Raw genomic sequence first — 25097 nt, 5'->3', positions numbered from 1 at the left:
ACGTGTCTTTTCTATTCCAGAGCGTATCCCATTGCACCAACTTTTTATTCTTCATTATCAATTCCTGTCGAATGGTCGTAACGCGGTAAAGATTGAAGAGCCTCCGCACAGATAACCAATTACTAGTAGAGGGGAACAGAACCACGACAGATGCGTGTCGATGCGATGCACCGTAGCGCGGCGGCGTACCAACCATAATCGTCAGATTAAAGTCCAACTTCACGGATCGGTTAGATACAATTAAATAGATCGTGCATGATGCAGATTGCGTGGAAAGTTCGCACCAACTCCCATCGGGATACACTTGAATTTTGCGAGCAATAGATGTTCCATGCTGTGACCGATAAACGAGTGTTTTTCTTGTCGACGACATTACTGGCAGATTTCTATTGATATGGATATTAGCATATATGTATCAGTCCTTTATACAATGGCCACGAAAAGAATTGGCACACCACTGTATTTACTATAGCATTGAAATATTAATTTGAACCAAACATATTAAATTTTGTATCATTTACTAGTATTTGCATATCGCTACAAAAATTACATATTATGAAAATGAAGTACATAGAACCTGATAAATTATTAGAAAATAAGGGTATGTGCTAATATTGTATTTATTGTATATTACTTTCTTCGTCCTTAACTTAATCTCTTTCGGTAGTTAATATTTATGAACGGAAACGTACATCAATTTCTAACATAATATCAAAGCTCCAAATTTCCTTCATTCTCAAAAATGACAACTCTCAAACCATATTGCCCACATTTCTTACTTCCACTATTGTATAGCGATGATCATTAGTGAAACCATTCTTCATCGGATTTCTAAATGTTAGGGGGGAAGGCAAGTCATTGAACGATCCGTAGTCGCGATCTCCGGGCACGATAACAGGCAGCACATGTTTCCGGTAACTCGATGAGCCAAACAATGCCGGTCAAGAAAAGAATAGAAAGATGCGTAAATAAATGTATGATGTGGTTCTGAAGCATGAATGCCGAGGAGGGCCGAGGGTGATGTATCCCCCGTTGTTGCACGGGCCAGAGGCGGCACAGCGAAGGCTCGCTGGGGTGTGAACGCAAATCAATTTGCGAGAGGAACCCCGCTGGCACGGCAACACGCAGCCACCCTTCGGTGCCCTTCGCCTGTTCCACCGCCTCGGGACAAGATAGTTCCAGGACGGTTGCGTCCTTTCGTCGCGCCGCTGGATCAAGCCGCCTCCTTGTGAGTGACGTTAGTTAAAATCGCGCTAACAGAGCCCCGGGAATCGATCGACCGCCCTGATCGAGCCCCGGGCGACTACCATCGAATTACTACCGTGGACATCTTTTTTCTGATTTGTCTGTCCATGGGAACTGGGAATTGTTTACAGGAAGGCATGCCTTTCGTTTGAACAGTTGTGGTTAGTAAAAATGGTTGTGATTGATAAAGAAGTTATCCTTTAATACAAGGAAAGAACGAAAAAATCAACTCTCTCAGTTGTTATCTAACAACCGATTATCTTAGCACAGGCACATTCTACACATTTATCGCTAATATCTTTCCCTTGATACAGCTATTCCTAAGATTTGGACAAGTCTATCAAAAACGTTAGATAACTATGCACCCTTTGTTTACACGATTACTTTTTGATAGTCTCAGATACTTCCTCAAAATACTATTCTTTCATAGGTATAACATTTTAGATAAAAAATTCGTTCGTTTGACTAAATCGTATAATATTTCGATGAATTACGGTGGAATTACAGTTGGATGGAAAAAGGAACGATATTAAATAGGTGCATATCACTTGAATATCTAAGTTAAAATTTGAATTTTTAAATATTAATGTTCTTTTACCACTGTAGCGCTCCAATTAAATAATGAACATTATTTCTTGAAGGAAGTTTGATGTTTTAATATCTACTTCGATACTTTACTTTAGGAAGTTGCTGAAGTTACTATATCTTTAGAACACTGACAATGAGTAGGTATCTATTAAAACGTTAAATTTAAAAATCTATTAAATAATTCTCAATACATATAAGAAAGAGTGAAAATACGAAATATGAGTAAACGAAATATGTCTCTGTACACAGTAACCATCCACAGAAACTGCAACGAATCACATCAATTTCTACGTCGAACGATTCGCGTTATGCAGAAGGAAAAGAAAAGTGGAAATGATTGTAACCCCTAAGAAACGAAGCACCACGAGGCTACCGCTGGATTTGATGAAATTAAGAGGGATAAGAAGAAAGTACGTGACCCCGAGCGGTAGCCTCTTTACGTTAGTCAGCTCAACAGGATAACCGGGTTAGCTGAACAATGAAAGTAATCGAATTTAACGCCATCTCCTGAGTACGCAGCCAGGATTTCCGGCAAGTGCGCTCGAAATTTGTCGTCTTTTCGAAAGGGACAACAGCCATCAAGTTACGATAGTCGTCGATGAAACGTCGTCGTCAAGGATCGATCGATTTCGACAACCGAGAGAGCTTTTCTACCAATAATGGCAAACGATGTTTTCACGTCATAATTTTTCTTCATTTTCAATCTACTGATACTCGATATGAAAATAAATCGTACATAATTAAATTGCTATTTAGATGAGTTTAATAATGGAAATTGGAGGTATATGTAAAATAAAAATTTTTTTTTAGAGAGAAATCCTTCCGATGAGAAATTAAGAAAAAAACAAATTAAAAATAAGAATGAAAATTTTAAAACAAGATTTTCATTTAAGCTATCTTCGAATTTCATTTAATGATTATGATATTAATAAAATTGAGAAGTTAATTATTGGAGAAGTATTCGGGAGTACACAAAATTTATGAAGGTTCTTTGTTTTTAGAACCTTCTTAAATGTATCGCAAAATTTTATGTTCAGATGTCAAGCCGGTACCGGAAGATGTGTTGTGGACAAAGCTCACCGAAATCAGTGTCAGGCATGCCGTTTGAAGAAATGTATGCAGATGGGAATGAATAAAGACGGTGAGTAACTGAATTAAATATTAGGGGAGATATTCGATAAGCACGCGATTCATTTTATCGTGAAAATTACCTCATATCTTTTATGTACTTCGTTTTAGTTCTTATTCCTCATTATAGATTAGTATAAGAAACAATATTCGGCGAATTAAACGAATAATCTATATTTTACACATTAATGAAATGATGTAAAATTTAAAAGAATATTGTAAAAGTTGACACATTTGGGATAACTTCGTGCGAGGAATAATTCGCTTCCTGAGCAATAAACTTCCATTTTCTTCGTCGAACCAATGAAGTTGTTCAAAATGTTCAAATATGATGGAAAGCGTAAACAGTAAACCTTCAGAATTGATTTTTAGATAAAACAAAAAACAATTCTGTGAACAACGAATAAGTTTTCTTCTTTAAACAGCGCTTGAACTTAACTCGTTCTAAATAGAAACTCATTTTTTTTTTGTTACGTTTTAAAGAACATGTCTCTTCCACTTCATGGATGCTGTATGGTGAGCATAAAACAATTACTTTCCTCTTAATCGACTTATGCAAGTTAATTAAAGTGAATTGAAAAACAGTGTCAGTGTCTTTTTAAGGAAACTTCGAAAAAATGAAAAATCAATTTTCTTTGGGATAAAAGCATCCATGTGTAAATTACAAATCAAATATCTAAAACCGACTGAGTTTAAAATCTCAAATTTCATATCATAATTTATTTAGATCGTCAATAAAACTCCCCAAAATATTTAATCCCTATAAAACATCAACAAACACAAAAAATCCTACCAAAATTCAAGCCAAAAGAAAGATTTTACGAATCATTTACATTTATTTTGCTCAAATATTTATAACATCCAAGACACCATTATTCCACCGAAACTCCTTTTATAATAAGTAATGTCTGCAAAAGTATGTATATTTCATATACATACACACTTACATTTAACATCCGCTAACTCGTCTGTGTAATTAAATAAAGAAATATATGTATCTAAGCTAGTGAGAAAAATTCCAAAAGAGTTTTCTTGAATTGTTAAGAAAATTCCACGCAAATGATTTAATTTTTAAAATCAACAAACATGTACCCAGCATATCTTTCTTCTGTGGTCTTCATATCTTTCAACATCCAAAACTCAACTCTAACGTTTACCAAAAGACGTTTTACCAAAAGACACTTCACATCAACTTTGTCGACACAAATCACGATTTTCGGAGCAAAAGAAAAATATCTCTCTCTTTCTCCTTTTAGAGGGTTGCCAATGCATCTCACCGGCTATCGATACATTAGATTATCTATTTCCGCAGGTAAACCCTTATTGTGGGAATCAATCAACGGCACGTTTTCTCTTTTCTCTTCGTTGAAGAGCGGAATTCGAGCGAGGGTCCTTTATGTTCGCGACATAAATAACTGGATAAAGGCGGAGCGATTGGCACGGGGTGGTTTGGTCCGCTTTGGCGGCACCGTTCGATTCAACTCTTAATGCCTTCTCAGCCAGCGAACAGGCGCACCTGCCACGGCAAAAGAGCATTTCCCCCTTTTTCCAACGTTGTTCCATCGTCTTCCTTTTCTTTCTTCTTCCGTCGCGTCGTCCCCGCGGAAACTCGTCCCGCGGCGCAGCCAACTTTCTTATTGCCGAACTTGACGTCGTAAGAAGAAATACTTCCAATTGGATTCCGGTTCCCTTGGCGACCGGTACGATGACGTTTCTATGGAACGTCGGTCGTTTCCCCGGGAAATTAGATTGTTCAGCGTCGGGAGTTACGCTTCGCGATGAAGACCAAGATATTTCGTAAACTTTCGCGATTTCATCTTCCGATATATCAGTTTCTGTGCTGCTATTTTTCTGCAAGCAATTGATATACATAGATCATTGTTTGATTAATATCGTTTTGTAGGTGCCTCTGCTTGCATCGTGAATAATTGTTTGCCATGATGTTGCTATTCTATTATAAATTGGTATACAGGAAAGAGATTGTTTTTACAGTTTTGGTATTAATTTTATTGATGGTTATTAACGTGGGAGTGGGGGGGGGGTGAAGTAGGAGCGAGACAGAAGGATGTGGAGAAAGGAAGACGAAGAGAGTGTTTCGTCCAGAACTAGAAAATGACGCTAGAGATACTAGAGAACTAATCAGTAAGTGATAGAAATTGTTGAAATGCGGGAAGGGGGTTGTTTTCATGGTTTTGATATCAATTTTGTTTGATAGTTACGTTTTTAGAGGCACAACAATTTTCTAACTGATTTTTAAGGGATAGAGACAAAAATTTCAGTATTTTCCCTAATTTCATGTGACTTTAAATGGTTTCATTTATTATCGCTTTTATTCCACAGATAAATAAAACCACGTATTTCAATACTTCTGACAAATTTTACTTTCAACGATATGTTATTAAAATTTGTCTTTTTAGTCACCGAATGACATAAACGTCGGAAAATCAACAAAAATGGATTTATTTATATATCTTTCTTGAAGAAAAAGCTAATAATGTTCGCAAAGCTTCTCTTGATGATATTATATTTTATAATATCATAATATTAATATAAAAATACCAAAAATTATTCAATCAACTAAGTACATCAAATCACTCAATATATTCAATCAATATATCTAAAATCGTTACCTGTATTGATATAATCATTCAATAAAAATTCATATCACGCTTTAAACACATTTTCCATTTCCATCAGGCGGAATAATCAAAAGTCCAGGTAACCGATCTACCATCCCGTCCATTTATCGATGGCACGTCGTTTCTCCAGGCGTAATTCCTCGTAATTACAATCGTTAATTCTTCTCGTTCGATAAGCAGAGAAACTTCTCTATCCGGTGTGAACCCTTCCCATGGTACCGGCGTCTACGACATGTAGTTTCACACCAGGGAGATAAACGCCCTTTTACAGATCGTTTCACTCTCATTTGCGTGAAGCTCACCGTGGGAGGTCTGCCTCCCTTTTTCACTTTGCTTCTTCCGCATTTTCTGTCCCTTCCTTTCTCGCCCACCGTTATGACACAATTTGCTGTGCTCTCTTTCTCTGTACGCCTCCGCTAACGGATTCCTTGTCATCGTGCAATACACGCGCGTCCCTTGAGCAGACGCGAGGAAAGGGCGCGCGCCAGACAACGAGGAGCGCGAGGATTTTTGCGTACAAGGATCGGTCGCACGTTGCATACGTTTATTTCCCCCAATTAACCCTTCGGGGCTCGGCGACGGCCACGCGACCGTCGCTAACGACCGCGGTGTTTGCGACGCCCGACATCGTTTTCGCCCGTCGCGGCCAACCGCACTATTCTCTGCATGCGGCATGTCTTCGCCGCGTGTTTCATGTTTTGCCGCTCTGCATACGCGATTTTCATCGGACGACAACCGCAGCACGCGGTAACGATCATTCTAACGGTTGATTTGTGTGTGGTAGATCGAGCAATGATAATTGATATCCCTTCGTTTGAAGATAGATGAAAAGATAATTTCAATATAAAATTTTAAGTGAAACAGCTCTTCTATAAAAAGACAGGAAAAACAGAAACGTGTGTAAAAGTGGTCTATCTTTCACCTACGGTGTTCATATGCGTATACATTAATTATAAAACCACCCTGTATTAACATTTTATAAAGCTTATCAACAACATAATGTCACAACGATATCCGAAATCTATTTCCAAGTTAGAAGTTCTCGAGTGAAGTCTCCCCCTAGTGTCCTTAAGTATCCACAACACCTCGAATCGCGGGTTGATGCATTAAAAAAAGAAAATCAAAGGCACGTGGAAAAAGAAGAAAAGAGAAGAAGACAGAGGAAAAAAGGAAAAGGAAGGGGGGTGTGTGAAAATAAGCGGACTGAAGAGTTAAAAAGACAAAAGGGAAAGCACGACGCGTTACACACGCGGACAAGAAAAATTTCCCGGGGACGCGACCGGCGGAAGGGCGTTTATCTTTTCCACCGGCAGGGTAAACGAGAGAAAAAGTGAGAGAGCGAGGGCGAAGCAAGGGAAGAAAGCTCCGGGAACAGAAAAAAACGAGAGAGACAGAGAGCCGGATGCAAAAGGCTTGACGAAGTAGGAGGATCCTATTAAGCCGCTCAGCAGGCAGCACGACGCGTAGGTAAAGTGAGCCGCGGCACGCTTTTTATTATTACGAAATTACTGTGCACCCGTGCCACGCTAAAAAAGGGGAAGCTGGAAAAAAAAAATTCTGCTGGCCATTACACACCACTGAGTGCCCTAATCGCGACGCCATTAGCATGTGCCCGACGTCACGAGTCTTCCCTCTTGGGGATGGAAATGGATGGAATTGTCGCATCTTTGTAGTACAGCCTTTACGGAAAGTCGAAGATGTTGACCATCAGTATTTCCTGCTTTGAGACACGCTTTTCGAACGAAGATGGAAATTTTCAGGTGTTTTTTAGCGATAGGGGAAATGTACGCTAACATTTATAAGCGTTGGAACACTTATACAGTGGCTCGCGAAAGTATTTGGACATTTTTAGGTATTTTTAATGAATATATTACGTGTTTTATACGAACATTTCGAAACTTCATTAGTACTGTATGAGGCTGGACTATGTATATATCATGATTATATTGGTAGAGTTTGGAAGAAATTTGTGCATGTGGTAAATGATACTGGCTAAACTTCTTTATATTTTCTATCTAATTCGTTTAAAATTTCTTTGATCAGATTTAATTTACCATTTCCCTTTAATTTTTGCAAATATGTAGTTTTTGCGAAGCTTTGCTGATTTTTTAGGATTAACAACGATTGCTAATTTTTCAATTATCATTATTACATCATCGAACATGGTGCACTGGTAAATGTCCATTTTATGTTTTGAGTAATTTGGTACCCCACATTATTCGAAGGCATTTCTGAACATAACAAAGATAAACTAATAAAAGGAGAAAATAGGTGCAGTATGTTCTTCATTCAATGTTATTAAAATATAAATATTCGTGTTATAACTTATTATGAATAACCTTTTGTTGATTTGCCCTCTATAGAATACCAAAAACAATATTGTTTCTTTCGCAGTTGTGTAAATATTTTATGATGCTCTTATCAGACCACACTGTGTGACAATACGAAGAAAGGAACTTAAACATAAATCGCCACACCTTCTACATTAAAATTTAAATTGAAGTCACTAATATACAATCTTTCGCTTTTCTACTTATGTTAAAATAGGACACTCCAAAATTCCAATTTTCATTTTGCCACTCCATTTCTTTTTTCTATTTATCTTGCGATTCAGTTTTATACCAGAATACCCCAATATTTTGTCTATATTTGATATGCCAATATAATCAAAATTTAAATTTTGATATTTATTTGAAATTTAATTTAAATTTTGATATACACCATTTTTCATTTTCCTGCTTATCCTAAAATTCACTTTTGTAGTGAAACACGCCAAACATCAAAAGAATAATACTTTGTCTGTATTTCACCCCTTAATGTATCCTTATTATCCTTATTGTGCCCCTAATATAATCATTTTCGAAGGTCAGAACGCCAAGTTAAGCATTAAGCAAACAAAGCAAAGCCCTTCTACTTCCCATTTCGATTTCGCGTATTAATTCAATCCCGATGAAAATACACGTCGCTGAAAATACGAGAAGGGAATATTACTCCATTTTCTGTTAGTCTACGGTGCATAAGGTTTCCAGAGGTGGAACCTCGTCTTCCGTTAGCTGGCAGCCGAATGAGAATTATCGAACGGCAATATATACAAACAATAAACGCGGCTGATTCCTACACGTCTGTTAAATTCACGCTTGTCAGTCGCAGGCTACTGGCGTGATATAACGCTGCGTTACGTGAGTTTGACGAGAGGGTGGTGGCCAATCGTTTGTTCCCCGATTAATCTGGCAAGACTCGTCGAACCGGCGAACTCCACTGATATTTCAATAACCAAGAAACTCTACAGGGGAGAGGATATTCCATGTAACGAACACAGTGGAGAGACATTATCGAGAGACATACCATGAACGACGCTCGATTGTCTGGTTTAGTTGATCGTTTTGTTCTCTCAGAACGGGAACCTTGTTCTTGGAATTGCGCTATTGCATAATATTATACACGAACATTACTTAATTTTAGCTCAACTGGAAAGCATGCATCGACGATTATACTGATAATACTTATAAAGGAATTATTATGTTAAGAACTAGAATTATCTAAAATTTAGTACTATTTCTTATAGGTCAATTACTATATTAAATACTTGATCTATCTAAAAATTTAGATACATGTTTCGAAGCGTATAAAGAATGAAAAAATATTTGGAGTTGAATTTTATTTATGGATTTAATAAATAAAGATCATTTATATGATTTATTAATTTTTTTTAATAAATTTCAGATATTTCTATAATTATTATTATTATATTATTTCCCAAATATAGAACGTTTATCAACGTAAAATATATAGTGGCTTCCTCATCCCTTCTCTGATAAAAATACACGCCACTATTTTTATCTTCACGTTCGATACGTCGAAGAAAAAACAATAATCTTGATCTGTTATCAATTTGTAAGGTTAAAAACCTCGAACAAGATTGTTCGTTTTCTTGAGGATTGACAAGCAATTAATCACGATGTGTACAATTTCGCAAATTGTGCGCAAATTCCGAAAGACATTACGTTCGATGGCGCTGACTGAAGCTCGCGCGAGGCAGTACACGGAGGCGTGTAATTAATTCGTGGCTGCAATTAACGCCTGTTATCGACGTTACATCGAAGGTGTACGCTTCTGTTTCAGCTGTACAGAATGAACGGCAACCCAGAAACACTGCCACCATTAGACCAGAGGCTCTCGTCGAGATGGACCAGGAACGCGCGCTTCGAGAGGCAGCTGTAGCCGTCGGTGTTTTTGGGTAAGCCGTTATATTTTATCCTTCGCCCTTTCAATTTGCAAATATTTGCTGATATATGCAGCTTCACGTGGTTCTCAATAGAACACTGAATGGCTAAAATTATATCTCAAAAATATAATTCGAGTTCATACGGTAGGTAGAGAGCGAATTTTTGTGGATCTGTAGAAAATTTAAAGGAACATCATTCCATAAAATTCACATATGCAAAAATATATAGAATTTCAAAACTACAGTACTTGTTATAATACTTAGTGGATGAAATAAATCTTTGCCTACATCTGAGCTTCCTAGTTCAAAAAATATAAATTAGTATAGATATTCGCAATCTGATAATAGATTTCTGTGTTTGAATAAATGGACAATCAAGCACTAACTAAAATTTCGTTCTACTAAATGTAGTTCAGACAAATAGAATTCTATAATAAAAGCTACAATCAAAACTTACACAAACCAAGAATTATTTCTATAATTATCCAAGATCCTCGTTCCACTTCTTCGAACACCAAGATATATATTTTCACATATTGGATCCCGCGTTACGTGTATTTAGGTGACGCAAAGGCGCGATGAATCGTCGAATGGATCCATGTGGTCAGTCATGGAGGGGGATTAAAGGTAACAGCGAGGGCTTAACGATCGATAATCGGCGATTCATCGGGAGCAACAACGATAAGAGCAAGAGAGGCGACGACGTTGTTGGCACGTTTGATCTTCTGCTGCACAGCAGCATACTTTTCGCCGTCGTGAGCAAGCGCGCTCGCGACACGCCACGCCGAGCGTGATCTATCATGAAAAATTACCTTTGACTAGTAGCCCGTGGCTGACCGTTTTTCAGGTAACCGAGTACTCAGGTTGGAACTAATGGAAAATCCATAGAGCGCCAAGGGGTGAACGTTAAAAGCGACAGCGAGCGTGCCGACGATGCTCGGCGTCGATAGCCGCAGCTTTCTCGAAATTATCGCCTTCTTTTCTTACCGTGTATCTTTTGATATGATTGCTCCGGTTTATTCTTCTATCATTAATGTTCAACTATAAACTCTTTGTAACTTGAATTGTTTCCTTTTCTTGCATATGCAGTGGCTATAAGCTTTTGCACATTTACTATATTTGCTATAGCATTTAATTAGATCCAGTATATTAGTATATTGGCATAATAAATTTCGTATCATTTAGTACTGCTTTCACATGACTACAAGAATTTGATACTGTGAAAGTGAAATGTAGAAACTGGTAAGAAAGACGGAAAATTTATTGAAAGATGTGAATACGTGTAAATACTTATTGCAGGTGTAGTTATTCCTTAGATATATACTATATTTCGTGGTTATTCATACGATTATTCCTCTCAAGAATAGGATATTTGAAAATCATTGAAAAGAGATAACTTGGAGATATCTATTGTTCCTTAGATCTTAGAAAACGAGGGAAAAAGTTAGATATATATATCTCAAGATAAAAGATATTAAATTATTCGACATCACATCAAATTCTTTGCAGTAATATTTCGGAATGGATAGGATTAACATATTAAGTAAGTCAAACTTTAATTAAAAATTAATGACGGAAAGTCAACTTCAGACTAATCGATTTTAATTGTGTTAAATATAAATAGGACATAATTCATTTTTAGCACGATATAATATAAAAACAGGAAATCCATTAATATTGTGTCCAAGAGATTGAAAAGCGACGAGTTAACTCATCTTTTCCGATTAACAGGTTAAAGAATTCCGTTCATTCCTGCGCGATTATGCACGATGGTATAATTACTCTTTATGATATGTACGAACATGAAATAAAAGAAGAATTTTCTGCATAAAATGTTCGAATATTTTTAGAAAAGCTGAGTTACAGAGATGGTAATCTGAAGCAGCATTGTACATAAGATAACAAGCTTAATTTATAGACGGTCAAACGAAGTCAGCTGTACTGATTAATTTTGCAACGATTTATACACAGAGCATTACATTTCTTATATTCTGAAATCATAGAAAGATTGAGACGATTCGTGATCCTATAATTTCTCTATAAATAAACGCTTTAACAACATTACGATTTGATAATATCAGTATGAATGAAGAGATCGTCGAAACAATCGATTATGGATAATTGTCTTTTGTTAAAACCGAATGCGTACTGAAATCCAGATGAATAAGAAATTTATTTTAGTTTCGTATTTACGTAAATATCAGTCTTTGGTGACATCGTGGGATAGTCGCTAATAAGATGTCTCGTGTAGTTTAACAAGACGTTTTATCCTTTCGGCCCTTTCTTATCCATTTGCGGCTATATCCGGATATAGATCGAATATTGAAATTGTGTAAGCTCGATCGAGCTTTATTTGCACGTTAACCTTCGATGATAGTGTTGGAAGCATTGCTGACCCACATTTCGGGGGAAATTTCACGAAAGGTGTAGCACAATGAGAATAAAAGAAACGATATCGATATTATGGCCGAACGGAAGAATTAAATTTTTGCGTGAGCTAATTATAACACGCATGTTTCTCGTGAACGATATGATACTCATTGAAAGGAATAAATGCTGTTTATTCCAATTATAATAAGTTGAGCAAAAATACGTAGCTGTACAAATCGGTACCAACGCGACTCGTTAGTTATCGATTCGCGATACGTTCCAGAGCTCATAGAAGCTCTGTCATCGGAATTGTTTTAATTCGGTGCGATTGTTAATCCGCCTCGAAAAGCGAAGCTTGACACTTCGATACAAATATATATATATATATATATATTTCCTGCAAATTTTCTGCTGAAATTAATTTATAAAACATTTTATCTTTCTTTTCTTGTATCTACGTTTCTTAGTACCATTTTTCCACGGTAGTTACTAGACCGATAGATAATTATGCAAATTCAGATTATGAATCGATGTTCGACGCGCGTGTACTTGTGCGTTTTCTTCATTACGTGTATATCTACCTATATTATTTCTATAAAAGCTATGTGCCTATACACTGTACACAATCTCGTTTTTAAATCTTACTCCCAATTTTCGAATCTATATAAATGCTAATCCATATGATTGTAAAAATCAAGCACAGTGTCCCCTTGAATAATTTGGGCGAATAACGCCCTAGCCCTCGCTCTGGGAGACATTACATGCTTTTCGTTACACGGAACCCTTTGTAAGGTTGGTGAACCTATATCTGGACTATCTCCTATATTCCTTTCCAAATGATACGTCGATATCGGTGGTAACGCAGATCTCATGTCGCTTTCCGACTTGGCAAATTTCTTGATCGGCTCAGTGTACCTGACCGAGTCGTCCTCGTCGATGTCCACGATGAATCCTCGCCTCAGATTCTCCGATTTCGTTTCCCTGATGACAGAAGCGACCCGTCTCTTTATATCTGCCTTGACAATGGCGGCTTCCGTCGTGTCCCTCCTATTAGCGCTCGAAGTTTTCGTCACGCTGTCCAGCATGTTCAGCAATCTATCGAAGGAGCTGCAAATCTCATCAAAAGACTGCTGGCTAAGCAACAGAAATCCGCTCGTTTCCTGTTCCTTCTCTTTCAAAGCGTTCTCCAGCTCAGCCAGATTGTTCTTCATCTCGTTCAACTGCTCCTCAGCAGCCTCGCGTCGCCCGCGTTCTTCAGCCAGCAATAACCCGCTTCGTCTCGTATCTTCGAGAAGACGATCGTGTTCAGCCTTTGCTTCAGCTAACTGAATCTGGATCTTCTGAATTCTAACGGAATCCTCCATCTCTAGATCATCCGTCATCTGCGTCGCAACATCGACCTTTATTAGTTCTAAATTCTTCGAAGAGGATCTGTCGGTATCAGCCTGAACACTATCCGTGTACGATTGAACATTGTTTTGACAAGCATCGCCCATCACAGGTTGTATGTGAGACTGGAGATCCAAATGGAGAGATATCTTCGACTTGGTCTGACCATTTTGAACGATCTGTTGCTCTTGATGGTGTGGCTGTCTGTTCTTATACGGTGGAACGTGAGGTCTCATTTTCGTTTTCTTCGCGTCATTCACCAGATTAACTGTCTTTCTCCGTGCAGACTGATAAGTCCTTTTATACTCTGTTATAGCGCTTCGTGGTCTGATCGGAGGTTTCCCGTGATTCACATTCTCGTTCCTCTTTCCAGTGCCTGCTGATACCACTCTTCGATCGTGTTGTGGTAAACCCAGCCATCGGTATTCAGACTTCGTATCAACGTTATTCTCATCTAGCCTCTTGACCACCTCCTTTATCAGTGCCTCGTTCAAGTTCGCATTTTGCCTAACGTCCAGAATACTCAGAGTGTTATTATGATCCAGTAGTTCCAGAAGATCTTTACCGATCTTATCGGTCAATCCACAGCGCTGCAGGTCCAACGCCTTCAGCCACAGACTGTCTCTCACTGCTTCGATCAGTTCGATCACCGCCGCGTCACCCAATTGAGGATTATCGTTCAGGGTCAAACGACGTAACCCAGACATTGCCTCAAGATTCGGCTCTTGGTACCTGAGTGATTGCTTCCAAGTATCGTGATAGAGCAACAACTTTTGTCTACACAATGCCGCTGCCAGGGCTGGCCCACATTTGCACGTTAAGTCGCAGTAGCTGAGATTCAGTGACCTGACGCTTGGGACGTCGGCCACCGTGCGACATAAAACTTCGCAAGAGCTGTCACCGATGTAACAACGCTGAAGAGAGAGATAATGGAGCGTGTGCGTGTGTGACAGACCTACGCAAAGCACCGCCAAGCAGTCTGGTGGAAAAGGGATTCCTTCCAGCTCCAGATTAGTTAGAACCGGCGAGTTTCTGACGCACTGAGCCACGCTATGCGACAACCATTCTAAGAGATATCGAGACAATACGACAGGTGCCTTGCCCATCGTTCTAGCCTTGTCTTCCGAGTTAATTTCTTCCAATGGTTTCCGACACTGATACCTGCTGCGAACACTAATTGATCGTAGGCTACGATCAAGCGACAGAGAATTTAAAATGGGACCCCAATCGTCCATTTTGACGCGATCGGTGGTGAAATCTAAACTATGGGGCAGTGTCACGCAGATAACTGGCAAGGGACGAAGACGTTGTTGTTTGCACAGTTCCATGTAGCAGTTGGCGAAGTTTCGGCTGTTCGGAATCGCCATCTTGGATGATGACACGGAAAACGGTGCATTGACCTTGCCTTGGTCAACTGCGGGCTTCGTGGTAGGTGACAGGGTGGCGGTGATCGCTTCGTTCAAAGATGCTAGTTCCTGGTTTAAAGAAACGATCTAGAATCTGCTTTGAATATTTTTGTACATATCGCGTGACATATTGTGTTCTGTCGTTCATGCGCGTCGATATTTTTCGTGATTTAACTTTTAGCATTTCATTTATCAAATATGAAGCATTTTGTGAACAAAATACAGAATATTTAAAATACAGAATTCTTTCTTTTTATTTGATTTGGTTTATTGCACCAAATTGGGCGATGGATAGTAAAGTCTGTATTTCGTTGACATTGAAATTAATAAAATAAAATAGGCTGTATAATTATTATTCGAGCTATTGTTAACTAATAGTTAGAATATCTTTATACAAAAAATAAAATTCTTTTGTTGTCAACAACTGAAGAAAGCATTAATAATGATATTACAAAAATAATGAAAATAATTTGAAATAATTTTCACGACATTGAAAATATTTGAACGCATATATATAATAAATTTCCCAAATTTTATATAAATGTACTCACCTTCGTTCTTGCTGCCTTGTTGGTACATTAACCGCAATTTTATCACACACCGTCATCTGCAATGTGTCAGCCTTTCCGACAATTACGACTCAAAATTAGTCTCGAAACTTTCAACAACGAATCCGTTCGCGGAAGATACAAATCACGTGTTTCTGGTACAGGACGACCTATATTCACCCACCTACCTACCCGAATTCGACGAAACGAAATTTCTACGCGGCATACGCTAAAAGTATGCAAACAAAACTCGCGAGTGAACAAATTAAAGTTGCTGCGGATCGTGCACACAATCGATGCTGTTTGTCGAACCTTGTTACTTTAATAGCGCATCAATCGAATTCGAGATTCTAGATTAATTTTCATTTTATGCGAAATAGATGAAATGACCAATTAATAGTTTTCCATAGAAATATTGTAGATTTAGATTTGCGTTATTGGAAATTTGAGAAAAAATAATTTTTAAATATAATTTATATTATAAATAAAGGAAAAGAAGAATGGTAAAATAATTGTAGGAAAAAACTATAAAATTTAAATATATATTAATTTATTATTTTTTAGAAATGATTTGACCAAGATTCTAAATAGGATTCTGTAAAATGTGATTTTTCAGACCACCTGTGTCTTTAGCTATGGCGAGATACACGACACCATTGCCTTTACCCACCGTTGCACCGACAACAAATTCGACGAATCCTCCAACACCACCGCGGCAGGATAATGAAGATGGTATTCGTCCATTTTATCTCTTTTTTATTAATTAAATAAATAAGAAAAAGATTTTCCAATAAATACTTTTTTATTCTTTTCCTTTTATTTTGATGAAAGTGATGCATGCTTGCTTTAACAATGGGTCATAATATTCTGCAACAGGAAATGCATCTGAAGATAGTATAGACGTAACAAATGAGGAACCATTGACACCTCAAAGAAGCGGTTGCACGCAAATTCCGCCTGTGATCCCCTCGTTGTATTCGCCTGCTAGTGCTGAAACAGTCTACGAAACCAGTGCTAGATTGCTTTTCATGGCTGTAAAGTGGGCCAAGAATCTTCCGTCTTTCGCGAGTTTGCCTTTCAGAGATCAGGTACCTTGAAACATTTGACTTCTTTCCTTACTTTTCATCTTAAACCCGAACACAGAAAATAACATTTTTTCCATTCTAATAATTATTGATTATTCGTTTTATGGATAAATGAGCCTCTTAAAAGCCAAATTAATCAACTTCGATTTTTCTCAATTTCTTAATTTATGAAGAAATTTTGCCAGAAAGTTACCAAAGCCATCTTTTCCTTTTCTATATTTTCCGTGTTTTTCTTTATTTTTATTTATGACGATTATGTGCAGAGTTCAAGATTGAATTTTTAGAATTAATTGAATTTCAAGTTTGAAGCTTAGGTAATACAAATAATTCCATTTTATTCTATAAAATTTGATAATTGAAATCACGGTACTCGTGATAGGTGATACTTTTAGAAGAGGCCTGGTCAGAGCTTTTCCTTCTGAACGCAGTACAGTGGTGCCTTCCACTCGAATCGTCGCCTCTCTTCAATTCCGCGGAACTGACTGCCTTGACTCTGTCGCCGCATCCGCACCCTCATTCCGGAATCCATATGCAAACTACCACGGGCAAACCGAGTCAAGTTGCAGCAGATGTGAGGCATTTGCACGATACCTTGCAGAGATATAAGGCTGTCATGGTTGATCCTGCCGAATTTGCCTGTATGAAGGCTATAGTACTATTTCGACCAGGTTCGTGGTAAAATTAATCGTCGTGGGAAATTGTAGTCGCGTACCAGACAACGAAATATCAAGTTTTAATTATTCAATTATTCTTCGTCAATTAATTTACCTGTACTATCATTGAATAATTACTGATTGACATGTTTATCCTTCTATTTTTTTTATCGAAGATTTATATTGTATTATAAAATAGTAGAACACAAAATCCTAAACGGAATTTTCATTTTTTTTTTTTTTTTTTGCAGAAACCCGTGGCTTAAAGGATTCCAGTCAGATAGAAAACTTGCAGGATCAAGCGCAAGTGATGTTAGGCCAACACGCTAGGGCGCAGCAACCAGGAAGTCCAGCAAGATTCGGCAGATTATTACTGTTACTGCCGTTGCTGAGGACAGTGCCAGCATCGAGGGTGGAACTGATATACTTTCACAGAACAATCGGCAACACTCCAATGGAGAAAGTCTTGTGCGACATGTATAAAAATTAAAGATCATTCTTCAGCGATATTTCACCCGGAACAATAAAAAAGAAACATTTCACGAGAATTTTCGAATAATCGATTCTTGTACAGTGCCACGTTAAAATCAGAATAAGTGAAATTTTACCGACTTCATAGTATTGAGAATAATTTTATTTCTGTAAGGTGTTCGTTGCATTCTGTGACATAGTTCACATTTTTCCATTAAAATAAAACCTCGAACGTCAAAAAATATAAAAATACGCGAAGTATTCGACATCGTAATCGAATCGTCACCAAAGTAAACGTATCGCTGATTTGATCGAGATTCCTTTGTAGTACCTGTACCTTCGGATACAGTATATAAAAGAACACGAAGGACTTTTCTTTGCGAGAATATATAAGTATGCGAACTGGAGTGCAGCGTAGACGTTAAAAGTACTCATTCAACGACAGATTTGAAAAAAAAGACTAACAGGTATGAATAAACAATTGAGCCGACTAAATAATCGAGAACGATGTGTGAAAGCTTTGGCCTAAGGACGAAGCCCCAAGTATGACCCTTTAATAAATTCTTCGCCTCGTCTAGTGATTTCTTTCTACTAGATCGGGACCGAATAACGATGGATCCTTCGAGAAAAGTAACGAATCGATAAGTACAGTATTTAGTTTAATGGTTCAACGGTATCTAAGTGAAACGAGGGATACTCAGTTCTGACATAAAAATATAGATATATACACATATTTATTTATTATAAAAATGTTTATCGAACATTAGGTTCGACGTGTTGACCAAGTCGTTTCATCTTTCAGTTTTAAGTAGTCAATTTTATACGAATCACACTAAGGACAAAAATTTTCACTGGAGTAAAGAATTTATTTAATTTATTCGTGAGTTTTTTAACGTATTATTTATGTTCACTGAAATATGTAAGATAAGGTTTTGAATATACTTGAATAACTGATACGAACTTTCGGACAGCTGTAAAAAGATACACGTCTGTGCTTTTCTTGTATATTTCGTGTTGTGATACTATTTGCTGTAAAAGTCTAGATACTGAGTCACATGACATATATTGTAATGATTACCTAACCACTTGTAATAAAAGTACACATGCGTAAGAATCGTCGAGACGCCCTCCCATCAACCTCCTCCATTGCGATTTATTTACAGATCATCATGTTAAAATTTACAATTTCAATTTTTGTTTGGTCGCTATAAATAAAAATTTATACTTTTATTTATATTTACTCTATTTACATTATTTACATTAATATATTATACATATACTATATATAATATATTACATATATATACAATCTATTTACAACAATATCAATAGAACTGTGATTTGCTCCGGGACAGAAGTCAAAGATCCGAGCACCCGCACTACTTTTAATTTCTGTTTATTTAACGGAGGGTAACACTAGTGAATCCCGGCGAATCGAAATTTGACGCTAACCCCGAGTCACGGTGGTTGTTGCATAAACGTACATATTTATTTATCACCGTATAATCCCTGACTTTCCCTCGGGGGTTTTGCCACATGGCAGTTTGACGGTCCCCAACGGAATTACCCCCTCGGCCGCTTATAAATTACATCGAGGCTCGAGCAAGGTTTAAGGGCCTGCTTAAGTTGTCAAAGCAATCGGAGAGTTAAACGCCCCGGCACGGGGGCGAGAGACTTACCCCTTAATACTTTTTCGATCGGAACCCGCTTTCTCGAATCGGCCCTCATCTGAAAATCACTGCTCGATATTTATTCGGTTATACGCGTCTTTTGTACGTTTCCACCGTGCGTGAACGTGTTTTTGGAATTATACAGGGTGCATTGGAATTATTGATAAGAGGATTAATCGAGTAATTAAATTCTTAATCCTTTCAGGAATCTTTTTAAGTTATGGAAAATTTGGTTTATAATTTGAAGAGCACACGAGGAGAACATAACAAGTCCATTTTTCTTAATTGAATAAGGCGATATATTCGTGGTATTTACAAGAAAGTTTTCTATCTTTTTTTAAAAAAGAAGACGTAAAACCGTTATATTAATCGCGTATATATATTATATTGTATTATCGCTTATGTATATTATATTAAATAGAGTAAGCTTAATCTGACAAAATGATAAATCACTTTCTGCACTACAATTTACGTCGAATAAGTTTGATCTCTACTTAAATGGTCCACAGGTTAGAGTAACTGTAAAAAACAAAAATTTTATTTTCTATTACTACATTTTTTTTTCTTAATGTATTTATCTCAGTTTTTCTTTATCATATAAGTAAATAGAAAAGAAAATTTCGAGGACAACGCATTCGATTAAAGACAACAAATAAATTGAAACGAAACTGTAAGAGCAATAGAAAACGCACGTATTACATGGAAATGTGCAGAGTGGTACTCACAGGTATCTGAAACCGTTTTAGAATTGAATTCCGCTCGCTCCATATCCGAATCAATTCCTAAAACACGCGTTTGCTTCGTGATGCCGGGAACTTTCAAGTCGAGCGTCCTCGCGCTACGGCACGTAACGAATTTCGATATCCCGATGGCTCCAGCATAAAGAGAGAAAGGGGTTGGAAAGGCGGCGCGCGGGTTACCGAGAGGGCATTCGGAGGAGAAAGGATGGACGGTCATAGTATTGACTCGCTTTTGCGGATGCAGGGGCGGAGTTTTCGACCTCGCTCCCTTCTTCCACCTTCCGGATCCCTCTCTCTATGTATATCACTCTTCATCCTGCATTCTTTTTCCTTCTTCGATTCACTTTCCTCCCTATAAATATACTCCGCCTCATCCCCTCGATCTTTTCTCTCCGTCATTCGACAATATCCTCTTTCTATCTTCATCCTTCTTCACCACATAACAAACCAAGTTTCCGCCTTTTTATTCTTTTCTTTCCATCTCACAAACTCCTATCTTCTTTCTTTCTCGATCTCACTTGTCTCCTTCCCTCTCTCTCTCTCTCTCTCTCTCTCTCTCTCTCTCTCTCTGTCTCTCTCTCTCTCTTCCCGTTTCTGTCACTCTCTTTTTCACCCCCACCCCATGTGAACGCAGGCGGTCGGGGTCGAAAGGGGATGACTCGTCGCACAGGGCTGTCAAACCCCCACCCACGCAACGACAAAACTCCCGTTGAAGGGTGACCCAGCAATGGCGGCGGGACTTGTTGTATTTCGCTTTCGAGGTGAGCTCCATTCCCTTCTACCTTCTCGATCCCCGTGGCAACCCCTCCGTAGCCGGCCAGGCTGGGAGGGTGCTCCGCTAAAATGAAACTGAGTGGGTCGGAGTGAGGAACCAGCGCAGAGACTTGAACACTCTCGAACGAAACGAGACGGAGGAGTCGAAAGTAGCAATGTGCGACGAGGAGAGACCGAGGAGGGTGGCTGGAAACGAGGAAGATCGAACAGCGGTGGAACAGAGAGGAAACGAGACTATATCGCTCGGAAACAGCAACCTCCATTTATTTTATTACATTATCATACCAACTAGGCGCTCGATAAGTGGGGCTTTAAAGCGATGGTTCTCAAATCGTTTCGCATGGAACTTTTACACCGTGAACTTCGTCGCGAAAAGCGACCTCGTAAGTCAATCTTTGCTCCTCGTCGCGTCGCTGCAAAAAAGGCTGCAGCGAAAGTTAATGAATGTTTCGTAAGAAAAATCAATCAATCAGTTTAAACATTTGTGTGTATTTTCTGGTGAGGAATTCATTCGGAATTCCCTTGCTACTTTGGGATAAATAAATCCGTGGTAATAGATGTTTCATAAGATTATTAGGGTTAAATAAGATTTGGAATAGATCGGAATTTTGCAATTTTTTCTTTTATATTAAAATATGACTTTTCTTATCAAGACACATAGACTGATAGATTAAAATTGAATTGAAATTTCATAATTTTTCGTTTCATATTACAATACGATTTCTTTTATCAAGACACATATAAATTACATATTAAATTATCTATATCTCAATCGTATTTAACATATTAATATCTACGTAAATATAAATACATTTCGAATCGTAAAAGTTAATTGTTTCTACTAAATCTTAACAAAATCGGGCCATAATAAGATAGGTAGTGGAGGCAACAAATACATTTGATTTTTACGAAATTCGAAGGGTGCATTCGCTTCGATTGCCAGGAAAAAAGGATTCGACGTATTTGCTTCACGCTAACGCGTTCAACTCGAACGCGTCTGACGAACAAATCAGAACGAATTGTTCAGCCGTTAAGTTGGATTAAAAGCAAAGTCAGCGACGTACCTGTTTCTCTTTGGCTCGTTGTCATTTAATGACCATCGATTATCGTCGCGAATTTAAACGAAGCACGCGCATAATTACGCCGTAGCATTTGTCGGATTCGTTGCCCGCTGTGAACACGCGAACGATTTAATTGAAAACAAGCATTCGACCAGCGATTATTTTCCACCATCTCTTTTGTTTGACAAACGCCAAACAAATAATTATAATTCATCGTATAGTGCCAAATATATTCGAGAGTCCTAATTATAATTCATTCGTACATTTTGGTAAAATTTTCTTTAATTGGCAACTTCATCCCATAATTTGGATGCAAATATTTCTAGAATTTTTTAACATTGATAAGGTATGTTGTAGAAATAAGTTTTTAGATTTAAATGTAGATGTTTAGCTGAAATATTTTATTATAATCAATGCTATTGAATGTGTTTCTCTAGGCGTACGATTTGTACTAAAAATAAGTTAAATTGTGTATTATATATTATATATTATATTTAAAATTTCATTTAGAGTTGATAGTTGAGTTTACAATTAGTAAGTATATATATGAATGATATAAAGATGTTGAAATTTTAAAAATGTAGAAAGTGATACCCCATTCGCTCAGTTCATGTTCCATGATAGGGACAGTCTATTACGATCTCCAGAGGAACGTGGAAAAATCCCCGTGAATTTTTTACCCGGTCCAGCTTGAACTCTAGAATTTGCTAGGCTGGCTGACGTTTAAGAAATTTGACTTTCTTCTCACGTACATCAGAGGATTACCCAAGTATTCGCCTTCGAGCGGTACGGTTCATTCGAGATATCCACAAATAACAGACGATTCATCCCTTCGATCTCCTTGTTTTTCCCTTCTTTAATCTCGCCTTTTTCAGCTTCGCTCAAACTCACTACAGAATATGGAGTTGCTTCTTCCCTTTTTACAATATCGTTAAAAAAAGATCTCGATCGAATCATTTGAAGGTTTAAAAAATACCAAGGTTAAATGTCATATCATTTATAGAATTTACGTAAAACTTTTCCAGATACTTGACATCATTTCGTAATACATATTCAATTCTTTAGATACATTTTTTCTAATTTTCAAATATACTCTAAAGTTATTTACATTGATTCTCTTTTTATACCGAAGTAATAAGATTAATTGTATTGAAATGATAAGATCTTATTGCAAACAGTGCTAACAATTATCACAAAATTATTACTTAATTTTGTTAGACTTTTTAGGCATTTGCAATCAGTCGTTATTAATAGGCGTTATTTATCATTTCAATTTAACGATACAATTTTTTCAAATATAAAAGGTCATTTTTCTTACTGAAACAAAGCTTCGATTCAATCACAACAATTCGAAGATCATGATAAGATGCAATATTATACTTCGTTTTTTTATTTATATCATTTATAGTAAAATATGTGGATGTAATAAGTGTATATGAAAACAAGAAATAATTTTTTAGTCGTTGAAGTTGCATGTTCGAATAATTAGTTACGGAGCAACGTGTTATTTATTCGACGATTGATCGAGGTAAAATGTAGGAAAGATGTTTCTAAGTGAATGCTCCTGGGAAATGAAGCTGCATCGGTCAGAAGAGACTGTCGGACCACCTTTACCCCCTTGTCCTCTCTTATTCCACTCCCTCGTCCTCCCTCTCCCGTAAAATCAATAGGTGCGTCGGCGTCCAGCACGCTGGGAATTCTGCTATATAACCCCGAGCGATTAACTAAAATCGATCAAACGCGACGCGTGTCGAATATAATGAAATAAATTGCACAATTCTGTTGAATCAGAAGAAATGATGATCTCTGACCAGATTTATAAATCCGAGTCTACAGTTTTATTCAAATTACTTTTAATGTAAACTATTTTTTCAACCCACGATTTTAAAGTTGGAAATTAACTTCAATGTTTCGATACGATATGGTGATTTAATAAAAGAATATAACACACCCGCTTGCTGCAAAAATGATACAACTCGAAACATATTACAACTTATTATACTTTAACAAAGTCCGGTAAGTTCCTTTAAATTGTATATGGTGGAATGACTAGATGCCATTTAATATTGTTTTATGAATATTATCCCGATTTTCAAATAAAATTAATTAATGATGTAATATATTCTTATATTTAATGAAAGTTTTTTGCAATTTCTGAAATATCAATATTTCCATTTAATTGTCTTTGTACTTTCACAGCAAAGGATTCATTCACGTTTCAATATTCAATTCATTATTCAGTACATTCAAGGTGTGAATATATGTTCTGTATTATTATTTGTAGAAGATTGAGGTGCACAGGAAGGCAAAGTTTCGAATGAATCATGACTTCATTTAGACGTCTTTTGCAAGAAATTTATTTTAGGGGGAGGAAGACACGGTCTGACAACTATTTATCCAATTACTGCCACTTCCAGTCGACTAATATTTGCCCGGCGCGTGTCGACAGTTCGTCAACCGTGAAGCTTGAATGGCGCTCTACGACCACCGAACAGTCCTTTGTCTCTTTTGCGAATTAATTTCAAGGACGAGGACCTGTGTGCTCCGCGAGGGTTCTTACTTCGCGTCGAGCAAACCCAATTTGCGCTTAAACAAGGAGCATCTTCGCATAACTTAGCCTTGCGTGAAATCCAACGTCAAAGGGAGGAAACTTCTCTTTTTAAGGCAGCTCGACCTCGTAGGATTTAGACGGTGAACTTCAAAGACGTGCCGGATTGAAGGAAAGAATGTGAAGGCTTTCCGGTTATATTAGAAAAGATACTTTCAACGCAGATACGAATAATTTTGTAATTTTATGAATTTGTTTTTTAATCAGAATTTATGGTTTATGATTGTTATTTGCATCTGTCGTGTGTAAGTTTGAAAATGATCATGAAGTGCTAACGAAATAAACTATATTGAATGTAGATGTCTATTAATAGCACTAAAATACAACATGCGTATGTTATTAAGAGACACATTTTACTATAATAAAAATAATTTTATATGATTCGATATTTAATTTGTATTTGAAGTACGATAGAGATTTAATAAAAGATTTAAAACAATCTTTCAGGACTGAGTGCTGCGCCTTATTATTAATAATAGTTAATAGTTTATTATTAT

At 37.3% G+C, this 25097-nt stretch overlaps 2 protein-coding genes across 3 annotated transcripts in view; one reads left to right on the top strand and one right to left on the bottom strand.

Annotated features, from left to right (window-relative positions):
* LOC138182525 (photoreceptor-specific nuclear receptor) overlaps window positions 1–18868 on the top strand; it is a 30619-nt gene extending 11751 nt beyond the window's left edge. For both annotated transcript variants that reach the window (XM_069118468.1, XM_069118467.1), the window contains exons 4-9: window positions 2871–2974; window positions 9723–9837; window positions 16155–16270; window positions 16415–16626; window positions 17003–17291; window positions 17528–18868. In XM_069118468.1, the coding sequence (XP_068974569.1) occupies window positions 2871–2974; window positions 9723–9837; window positions 16155–16270; window positions 16415–16626; window positions 17003–17291; window positions 17528–17766 (1075 nt within the window). In that variant the 3' untranslated portion in view covers window positions 17767–18868. The remainder of the gene's footprint in view (window positions 1–2870; window positions 2975–9722; window positions 9838–16154; window positions 16271–16414; window positions 16627–17002; window positions 17292–17527) is intronic.
* LOC138182524 (centrosomal protein of 78 kDa) lies at window positions 12479–15618 on the bottom strand. The gene has a single exon (XM_069118466.1). It carries the CDS (start codon window positions 14949–14951, stop codon window positions 12867–12869), a length of 2085 nt encoding a protein of 694 aa, XP_068974567.1. The 5' UTR covers window positions 14952–15618; the 3' UTR covers window positions 12479–12866.
* Window positions 18869–25097: the final 6229 nt, after the last annotated feature.

Source organism: Bombus flavifrons, chromosome 8 (genome assembly GCF_040668555.2).
Source record: "Bombus flavifrons isolate JBK064 chromosome 8, iyBomFlav1_principal, whole genome shotgun sequence".
NCBI lineage: Eukaryota > Metazoa > Arthropoda > Insecta > Hymenoptera > Apidae > Bombus > Bombus flavifrons.
Note: the sequence above shows the minus strand (reverse complement) of the source record. Positions and strands in the feature narration are given on the sequence as shown.

Bases quoted from the DNA above. Each gene is read 5' to 3' on its own strand.
- LOC138182524 (XM_069118466.1), bottom strand. From the start codon at position 14,951: ATGGCGATTCCGAACAGCCGAAACTTCGCCAACTGCTACATGGAACTG.